General features: G+C 46.7%; 1 protein-coding gene and 1 pseudogene across 1 annotated transcript in view; one reads left to right on the top strand and one right to left on the bottom strand.

Moving 5' to 3' along the window:
- MLKL (mixed lineage kinase domain like pseudokinase) overlaps positions 1 to 3,928 on the bottom strand; it is a 19,304-nt gene extending 15,376 nt beyond the window's left edge. Inside the window, exons 1-3 of the mRNA XM_023514093.1 lie at positions 3,900 to 3,928; positions 2,543 to 2,980; positions 349 to 417 (exon numbers count right to left, since the gene is read on the bottom strand). Of these exons, the coding sequence (XP_023369861.1) occupies positions 349 to 417; positions 2,543 to 2,978 (505 nt within the window). The 5' untranslated portion in view covers positions 2,979 to 2,980; positions 3,900 to 3,928. The remainder of the gene's footprint in view (positions 1 to 348; positions 418 to 2,542; positions 2,981 to 3,899) is intronic.
- Positions 3,929 to 6,362: 2,434 nt separating this feature from the next.
- On the top strand, positions 6,363 to 6,701 carry LOC100958716 (annotated as a pseudogene).
- The last annotated feature ends 3,884 nt before the right edge of the window (positions 6,702 to 10,585 follow it).

The raw sequence follows: 10,585 nt of genomic DNA, 5'->3' as shown, positions 1-10,585 counted from the left end.
AAAAAAAAAAAGCAGACAGAGTTTTGTTGAATGAATGAATGAATAAACACTTTAAGTTTTACTTGAATTTCTTCTTGGAAATTCAGCAAGTGAATTAAAGCAGTGATAAGAGAAGTTTTTAGCACTTTGGCAGGTGCTTCGTGGTTGAGAAGCCCCCTTCCAATGTTACCACGCGGATTGGAAGCCTAGGCTAGCTATGAAAGGATCCCCAAACCTGTGGGCTGCTTCCTGCCATCCACCACAGCAAACGACAAGGGCAGGGCTGGGGGAGGCTGGAGCTCCAGGAAAATAATGACTTCTAGTTTGGGGAACTATTGGAAACAGCAGGGCACCTGATTGATAACTTACATTGGTTAATGCTTTCTGTTAATCCTTCTAGGCTCCTTTTCACCTCCCTCAATTCCTTCAATTCATGTCCTGAAGGAAAAAAGAGCAACACATACTCAAAAATAGAAATGCTAATTAAAACCACATGCCAATCAAAACCAAAACATTAATTAAAAGCACTGAGATACCATTTTTTACCTGTCATATTCATTGTAGTAGAAATTACTATTGCTCATCAATATCCAGTTTCCCACTTCTAAGTACATAGAAAATGCCTTTGGCTCAGTGCCTATAGCTCAGCGGCTAGGGCACCAGCCACATACAACAGAGCTGGTAGGTTCAAATCTAGCCCGGGCCTGCCAAACAACAACAACTACAACCAAAAAATAGCCGGGCATTGTGGCGAATGCCTCTAGTCCCAGCTACTTTGGAGGCTGAGGCAAGAGAATCATTTAAGCCCAAGAGTTTGAGGTTGCTGTGAGCTGTGATGCCATGGTGCTCTACCCAGGGCGACAGCTTGAAGCTCTGTCTCAAAAAAAAAAAAAGTGCCTTGAAGTGTAGCTATGTGACTTGCTTTGGCCAAGAAACCAAGTGAAAGAGGTGTCTGTCACTTTCTTTAGGGACCATTTAATTGACTCTGCTCAAGGTTCCAATCTGTTTTGGGAACAAGGGGAAATTCGTATTGACACGAAAGTGCCACACTATAAAAAGCAGTCTAGAAAGAGGACAGTTACCCAGTCACTGGGGAGAATCTCCTGGACTTTGCTTGGATGAGACATAAACTTGTCTCCTAAGATGCTGAGTGGCTGCTGACTGTACCCAGCAGATTCATCCATGTATGCCTCACGCTTTCCTCTCTCTCTCTTCCACCCACAGTCCTTATGAGAGGGAAGGGTCTGAAGGATCTGCAGAAGTTAACTGGGCCACGTTGCTTTCAGCCTTCCCCTCTCTTCCCTCTTCTGGTGGCTCAGGCTCTGCTCCCTTCCCCTACCTCAAACCAAGCCCACGACTCTTCTCATTAGGGCCTTCCCCTCTTCCCGACTAAATCTAACTAGTTCAAGCCACTGTTACCATTTACCTAGCCTCTAATGTAGTCTCCTAACTGGGCTCAGACTTCCACTGTGGCACTGGAGGCAGGTTGAATTGTTAATTCTTCACTCCCAGGTAATAGTATAGTAGTACCACCTGTCCACATCCTTGCCATAGCCTTGAGGTGGGCACAGACTACTGCCCTGTCTCTTCCTTTTTTTTGAGAACGAGTCTCACTATGTCACTCTGAGTAGAGTGCTGTGGCAACACAGCTCACAGCAACCTCAAACTCCTGGGCTTAAGCGATTCTTTTGCCTCAGTCTCTTGAGTAGATGGGACTACAGGTGCCCACCACAATGCCTGGCTATTTTTTGGTTGTAGTTGTCATTGTTGTTTAGCAGGCTCTGGCAGGGTTTGAACCCACCAGCCCCAGGTGTATGTGGCAGGCGCCCTGGCTGCTGAGCTATAGGCGCTGAGCCTGCCCTGTCTTTTCCCACTGGGCTTGGCCATATGACTTGCTTTGGATTTTAGTGGATGTGACACAAGCAGAGGTTTGGAATGTGCTACCCAGTGGGGCTTGTCTTCTTGCAATTCATCAGGTACTCACTGTTCCTTAGAACGAGCTTCAGAATGAGACATGAAGAAGGGACTCAAAATTGACCTGGTGCCTAAGCCCGGCCAAGCCCAGGCAAGCCCAGGAAAATCCCAAGAGATCTGCAGACCCATGAACGTGAGAGTTAATGATTATTGTTTTAAGTCTCTGAGTTTGGAGTGGTTTGTTATGCTGTGTGGCTCAGGCTGGTCTCAAACTCCAGGTAATCCACCCGCCTCTGCTTCCTAGAATGTGAGGATTGTGAGCCACCGCATCTGGCCTGACAGTTTACATCTTAATTGAGGGTTCTGGGAAAACTAAGGCTGGAAGGAGCTTCTGGAATTCCAAGTATCACATCAGGGAGAGAATGCAGAGTCAACAGAGACTCCTCTGTCGGTATTTTCTCCCCTCCACACACTGGCTTGCCCAAATTTCACTGGCCCTCACCAGAGCTAAGCCCAGAGATGTTAGGAGATCTGAGCCACGAGTACAACACAGCTGCTCAAACTTCATCCTGCTCCTTTGGTGAATTCAAGTGAGACTAAAATGCCCCCCCAGCTGCACCCCCACCCTCCCCAGCAAAGTCCAACTTACTCCTTTGGAAATCTCGCCTGTCTGCCTCTGCGTCCCGCTGATCTTGCTCTGACCAGGGGCTTGAAACGGACACCCATTGATCAGCCTGAAGCAGCAGTGAGAGCTCCTCACAGACATGGCTCAGCTCCTCATTCACTTCACTGAAGAGTATTTTGTTTTGGCCTGCTGTTAGGAAACTCAACACATTGGACTTATTTTTGAACTTCTCTATCTGCCTCTTAGCCTCCTCCAGGACAGCCTCCAAACGGTCCAGGGCGTTGGCTATCTTCTTAGAGGGCAGGTTCCTCCTTCCTTGGTCCTGCAGCGTCTGCAGAGACGGCAGCAGGCCCTTCACACGTTTCCCTAGACGTTGACACTGTCTCTGGCAGTATTTCATCTCTTGACACTGTTTGTAGATGAGGTGGCCTAAGGAAATGATCTGCCCCAATTTCTCCATACCTGAAAGACAGGGATGGAGTTTGGTGAGGTCCCAGAATCCCCTGCATATTTACTACTTAGCTAAGGGAGGGTCAAAAATGTTTGTGATTTGGGCAGTACCTGTGGTTCAGTGAGTAGGGCTCTGGCCCCATACACCGAGGGTGGCAGGTTCGAATCCAACCCCAGCCAAATTGCAATAAAAAAATAGCCAGGCATTTGCGGGCGGGTGCCTGTAGTCCTGGCTACTCCAGAGGCTGAGGTAAGAGAATCACCTAAGTCTAAGAGCTGGGGTTTGCCGTGAGCTGTGATGCCACAGCACTCTACCAAGGGCGACAAAGTGAGACTCTGTCTCTAAAAATAAATAAATAAATAAAAAGTTTGTGATTTATTTATTTATTTGTATTCTTTTTTTTAAAACTTATGTTTTTGTTGTTAGCACAATTATATGGAAGAACGTTGCATCTGTGATGGAACTTTTATTTATTTATTTAGAGACAGAGTCTCACTTTGTGGCATCACAGTACACAGCAACCTCCAGGTCTTGGGCTTAGGCAATTCTCTTGCCTCAGCCTCCCAAGTAGCTGGGACTACAGGCACCCACCACAATACCTGGCCGGGACCAGGGTTAGAACCTGCCACCCTCGGTATATGTATATGGGGCCGGCGCCCTACTCACTGAGCCACAGGTGCTGCCCTGTGATTTATTTATTTAGAGACAGAGTCTTACACTGTCACCCTGGGTAGAGTACTATGGCATCATCATAGCTTATAGCAACCTCAATGTCTTGGGCTCAAGATATCCTCTTACCTCAGCCTCCCAAATAGCTGGGACGAGAGGTGCCAGCCACAACGCCCAGCTAGTTTTTCTATTTTTAGTAGAGATAGGTCTCATTCTTGTTCAAGCTGGTCTTGAACTCCTGAACTCAAGCAATCAACTCACCTCAGCCTCCCAAAGTGCTAGAATGACAGGTGTGAGCTGCCACGCCTAAAAAAAGGAAAAAACAACAACAACAAGGTTTGTGATTTAAGGGCCAGCAGAGAACCTGTTTGCCTTTTCTATGTGGTGACAATGCACCACCCCTCCACCCCCTCTTCATTGTCTATGGTGAACATCTTGCTCTGTGAGCCTACACTTTGCTCTTACTCTATAAACCTAACTTTCTCTTTCTCAGCAGATTTTGAGACAGCTGCAGCCACAGTTTGCAGCCTTGACCACAGCTGGCCAAGGATATGCAGGATTGCAATAAGAGTTAACATCTGCCAATCTTAAACTTGTTTTTCTTTCTCTTTTCCCACTACCTGAGCATCTCTGCCTCCCTTGTCCTCACTCCCAGCCCTCTCTGTTGTATTTGTAGCCAGCTAAAAATTTGTTCAACCTTCCTCCACCCCTTGGCCTGGACATCAGAAAGAGTGTTTTATAAGTGCTGTCCCTCTTAGAGGTATTTGCAGTGAAAGATTCAGAGATTTTCCAGGTCTAGAGGAATCATGTTGCCTCTGAAGAATCTATTTCTCTACTTTTTCTTTCTTTCTTTCTTTTTTTTTTGAGAGAGAGTCTCACTTCATCACCCTTCATAGAGTGCTGTGGTGTCATAGCTCACAGCAACCTCTAACTCTTGGGCTCAAGCAATTCTCTTGCCTCAGCCTCCCAAGTAGCTAGGACTACTGGCGACAGGCATCTGCCACAACATCCAGCTATTTTTACAGGACGAAGTCCCACTCTGGCTCAGGCTGGTCTCGAACCCGTGAGCTCAGGCAATGCACCTGCCTTGGCCTCCCAAGTGCTAAGATTATAGGTGTGAACCACCACGCCCAGCCTCTCTACTTCCTATTACTGCCCAGATTTTCAGTGGGCATCTGCTCCTCCCCAAGTTAACAATGCATTTGGGGGGAACTGAGCCCACCCTTGGTTTCACGGGTGAGACTTGATAAGTCTAAGCCCCAGTGCTTTTCAGTCAAGGGTGATGATTCCCCCAAGAGACATCTGGCAATGTCTAGAGACCTTTTTGGTTACCCCATCTGGAGGAGGGGCATTCCTGGCATCTAGAAAGAAGAAGCCAGAGGTGTAGCCCCCATAACAAAGAATTATCCAGCCCCAAACGTCAGATCTAAACCATCAGAGAATTCCTAACAGCCTGCCATAGTGATTGGTTCGAAACTGGGCATTTGAGCTAATTTGGGCATAAGGGAATGTTTGCTGAGGAGGTTCCTGGCACCTCTAAGAGAGCCCAGGAAGCCAGCTTCTTACTCTCAGCCTCTCTCTCTTCCCTGAATGTGAGTGAGAAAGCACGGAGGCCTGGTCCTAAGGCTTGAATGAGGTTAACCTGGGGATGGTAGAATGGAAAGCAGAGAAGAATCTGAGTCCTTGATGACAACATTGAGCTGCTGGTTCGAACTCACTCTGAAGCTTTCCCCAAACCTCAGCTACGGGTTTCATGAACAAATAACCTCCCTTATTGTTTAAGCCAGTTTGAATCATGTTTGATCTACTTGTAACTAAATGCAGCTGTGTCTCGTAATGAATCATGATGATAACAGTGAAGACAAATCTCTCTTCCTCTATTACATCCTAAGTGCTTTGGAGGTCTGAGGTTGCCATGGTTATCTTCATTTAACAGATGAAGATACTGAGGGTCTGGGAGGCGGCATTCGACTAAGTACAAGGTCACAGAAACAGTTTTCAAAGTACTTTAAAACAAAGTCAATCTTTTTAAGTTCTCTGAAACAGGTAGGTTAAGTAGTACAAACATTTTACAATTCGGATACTATCCTGGAGAAAATAACTGAGCTGGGCCCCACAGCTGGCATTAAAATGCAGAAGTGAAACCAAATTAGTGAGCAATTGATACATTTGTGGTTTTGTTGCCTGAGCGTTATATTGATCTGACAAGGGAGGTGACAGGTATTAAGACACTTCTAAAAAGAAATGTATCTCAGGCTACCCCACTAGTCCCAGTTGCTGAGCAGATTGTCTTCTAGGCCATTTCTTGGGACTTGTGAAGACAAAGGGCTTTTTAAACATTTTCTCTGTTTCACCAGAGACACAAATAGACGTGAGAATGCTGCTCAAGGAATCGTGCAGATTTCAGCTTCCTACCTCCAATTTCCAATTCTCCGATTACCAGCCTCATCACAAGCCATCTCTCTACAAGAACTAATCAGAAAGGATAATGGGGAACACATTCCCACTCAGAGAGGTGACGAACAATTTAAAATAATAAATTTTACACCAAAAGGGATGGTGTGGTCTAAGAAAACTGTTCAAGACACTGGCCTGTGTTGCTGGAGGGGGAGGGAGCTCTATGCACTTCCTCCAGTCAAAGTGAGCAGGAGACTCTGCATCCCCACCCCACCAGGAAATTACTGATGTTCCCAAGGAAGCAATGTAGAATTTACTGAGGACATTATGGATGGAGTGGAGACAACCTATGGTGGCTGTGAAGGCCCTGATGCCATGTATGTCAAATTGATATCTTCTGATGGTCATGAACTTATCGTAAAAAGAGAACATGCACTGACATCAGGAACAATAAAAGCCATGTTGAGTGGCCCAGGTCAGTTTGCTGAGAATGAAACCAGTGAGGTCAATTTTAGAGAGATCCCTTCACATGGGCTAGCAAAAGTATGCACGTATTTTATCTACAAAGTTGGCTGCACTAACAGCTACAAGGAGATTCCTGAATTCCCAATTGCACTTGAAATTGCACTGGAACTGCTGATGGCTGCGAACTTCCTAGATTGTTAAATAAAATAAATTATAATAAAAAAAAAAGAGGAAATTGTTCAAAACGAAGCTTGAAGAGATAGAACGATGTGTCATATTTCTGGTTGGGAAGATTAAAAATGACAAACTCAGCAATCTTTTTCAAATGTAAACCAAACTTAATGCGGTTCCAAGAAAATTCCCAATGATCTACTTTGGGATTGAAACCAAATGATCCTAAAGTTCATTTGAAACAGGAGAGTAATAGGGATAATCAGGATTTTTTTTTAAAGGAACTTACCTATGAGATATTAAAATACAGTATAGTAAAAGCTGCAATGAGTAAAATTGTTTAAAGTCTACTGAGTATATGATAAGGATATCCAAGGGATAAAAAGAAATATACGGCCAGGCGAGACACCGTGGCTCACACCTGTAATCCTAGCACTCTGCTGGGCTGAGGTGGGTGGATTGCTTGAGTTCAGGAGTTCAAGACCAGCCTGAGCAAGAGTGAGACCCACTTAGAGAAGTGACAAGCAATTTCAAATCTAAAAATGGAAAAACTAGCCAGGAGTCCTAGCAGGTGCCTGTAGTCCCAGCTACTGGGGAGGCTGAGGCAAGAGGATTGCTTGAGCTCAAGGGTTTGAAGTTCCTATGACACAATGACACTCTACCAAGGGTGACAGAGTGGGACTCTGTCAAAAAAAAAAAGAAGGAAAGAAGAAAGGAAGGAAAGAAGGAAAGAACGAAGGAAGGAAAGAAAGAAAGGAAGGAAGGAAGAAAGGGAATATAAATACACACATATTTTGGCTCAGCAATTTGAATTTCTAGGAATTTATGCAGTCAAAGCTTGTATGAGTGCAGATAGATGGATACCATGATGTTCATTGCGCGCTGTTAATATAACATGTAAAACTAACACTACCAAGAATACGAGGAAACAGGTTGTTAATCTTTACAATGAAATATCTTAAAATGGTAGGAAGAACATAAGTCCTTCCAACACCGTCTCCCCGCAAAAAGTGATGCCACTTCACACCAGTTTACCAGAAATGGCCCCAGAAACCAAAGAGGGTGTTGATTCTTAAGAACTGGAATCATCTAACTCGGAAATTTCTGCACTGACCACCCTGGAGTTCGTTGTCCAGGGCTGCTTGAACAGTTCTGAGCCGGGTCCCGAGACCCCTGCCCCTCGGGGATCCCCGCGTTTTGCTTGGGCTGAAGGCGAAAATCGGAGCAGACAGCTCCACCACCAGAGCGGAGGAAACGAAACAAACTCGGAGTTCCTGGAAATCGTACCGCGCATCACGCCCCCACCCGCACCCCATCCTCCCCTCGCTGCCCAGGACTCCTGCTGCCTCTCCTCTGCTCGGCCGCCGCTTCCCGGGACCGCAAGCGCCCCGGGAACCCCGGGCTCACCCCAGTCCCTCCCCAGGGATGTGCGTCTAATCTGCCCGGGGCACAGTTCCGGAAAGACCGCTGCTCCGGCTCCTCTCCGCCTGCTGCCTCCTGCCCGGGGAGAAGTTGGTGAAGGTGAACCCCCAGCGGAGGTCCCCTGCGCCCCCTCCCTCAGGTGCCCGGCGTTCTGCATTCCGGCTGGCGGTGCAGAACTCCACAGGTGGCTGCCGGTGACAAGGCGGTCCCGGTCCTTTCGGAGTGAAACGCGGCCACACAGTTGCGCCCCAGCAGCGTCACTCCAATCAGCCTGTTGGACGGCCGTTCCTGTCCTGCGCCCTCCGGGGGCCACCGCCCCAGGTCTGGGACGTCTGAAGGGAGGGCTGTGACATCCTCGCCACCCCCACCCCGGGCAAGCAGGCAACAGCCAGGCTCACGGTGGAGCTCCCTTCCCAGCCAGGCTTCTTTCCCCGCCTTCCACACTCTTCCAGACATTCCCGAAATTCACTTAAGTAGCGGTTAGCGGAGTACTCACCCGTGCCAGGCCTTCTGCTTGGGGTTGGGGATTCAGATAGGAATAAGGTCCCCGGGAACTATTGTGCTCAGGACACGGTATGGGAAGATGGTGGGCGGCGTTGAAGTTGGAGAGGTGATTCTGTGTCCGCTTCCCTGGGCTGAGTAATATTGAAGGTGGGGGGGAAGGAGGGAGGGAGGAGGAAGGAAGAAATACACTTCCTCCTCTAGGCCATCCCAGAACTTTCTGTTAGGCTGTGAGTCATGTTTCATTAAAACTTGCTAAGTCCTCAGCTGCAAAGTCTAAGTAATGTTATTCATTTACTTCGGGGACTGTTTTCATCTAAAAGGACAGAACTGGATTGTAGGAAGAGACTGTTTCCGTTGGAGAGGCTCAGGGTAGAGGATGCCTGAGGTCTTGGCTTACTCGTTTATTTGTCCCCGCTATTGTCCTCCATCGCTGCACTCTCACTTTTCTTCCCGTCTTGGGTCAGGAGCTTCAGGTACGTGTGATTTAATGAAGAAAGCCTCTCAGCTCAGCGAGCAGCGGGGAGAAAACGCTAACCAAGGATGTGGTCTCGGTGGAGATTAGATTCAGCCATATTCTGTGGGGAAGTCTGGAAGAGGAAGCTTTGGAACAAGGGGCAGCTTCCATTCTGCCCAGGGCAGTTCTCCAGACAAGGGGGCAGCTGTGGTGGTCAACAGCAGCCGTGGGAAGGGTATGCTATTCTGATATAAATAAAATCATATAGTGTATAACTTGTTGACAGTGTTGTTTTTCACTATCCTGCCACCAGCATTCAAGACATCCCATTTCTCTGCATCCTCACCAGCATTTTGGGGTCACTATTTATGATTTTATTTTGTTTTATTTTATTTTTTGAGAGAGAGAGTCTCACTGTGGCACCCTGACTAGAGTGCCTGCATTATAGCTCACAGCACCCTTTCTTGGGCTCATGAAATCCTCTTGCCTCAGTTTTTCTAGTTTTAGTAGAGACAGGGTCTTGATATTGCTTTTAGGCTGGTCTTGAATTCCTGACCTCAAGCGATCCTCCTGCTTCGGCGTCCCAGAGTGCTAGGATTACAGGCATGAGCCACCGTGTCCAGCCACTATTTATGATTTTAGCTATTCTAATAGGTGAGTGATCTGTCGTCATTGTTTTGATTGGCATTTCCTTAGTGCCTAATGATGTTGGACATCTTTTTTTTTGAGACAGGGTCTCATTACATTGCCCTCGGTAGAGTGCCATGGTGTCACAGCCCACAGCAACCTCAAAGTCTTGGGCTTAAGCGATTCTCTTGCTTCAGCCTCCCAAGTAGCTGAGACTACAGGTGCCCGCCACAACACCCGACTATTTTTTGGTTGCAGTTGTCATTGTTGTTTAGCAAGCCCAGGCCGGGCTCAAACCTGCCAGCCTCAGTGTCTGTGGCCAGCACAGCACCCTACTCACTGAGCTATGGGCACCATGCCAATGTTGGACATCTTTTCACGTGCTTGTTTGCCATCTGTATAGCCTCTTTGGTGAAGTATCTGGATTTTTTATAAATTGTTGGATTTTGAGATTTATATTTTAGTTATTAATTCTTTTTTTTTTTTTGCAGTTTTTGGCCGGGGCTGTGTTTGAACTCGCCACCTCCAGTATATGGGGCTGGTGCCCTACTCCTTTGAGCTACAGGCATCGCCCAGTTATTAATTCTTTGTTGGATATGTGATGTCCAAATGGTGATGGACCTAAACCTCATGTTTTATATAAAAATTATCCAAAAGGATCATAGATTTAAATGTCAAATTATGAAACTTTTGGAAAAAAGTGGAGAGAAATAAGCAGTATTAACGGTTTCTTTCTGTTAAAAAAATATAAATTTTTGGAAGAGATTTAGTCTATTTTATAATAAATATTCATACAAAAATGTACAATATTTAAGGGTGGCGCCTGTGGCTCAAAGGAGGAAGGCACTGGCCCCATATGCTGGAGGTGGTGGGTTCAAACCCAGCCCCGGCCAAAGACTACAAAAAA

This window comes from Otolemur garnettii, unplaced genomic scaffold (assembly GCF_000181295.1).
Source record: "Otolemur garnettii isolate 467f Iridium unplaced genomic scaffold, OtoGar3 scaffold00047, whole genome shotgun sequence".
In the NCBI taxonomy this organism is placed as follows: Eukaryota; Metazoa; Chordata; class Mammalia; order Primates; family Galagidae; genus Otolemur; species Otolemur garnettii.
This window is presented reverse-complemented; position numbering and strand designations above follow the sequence as displayed.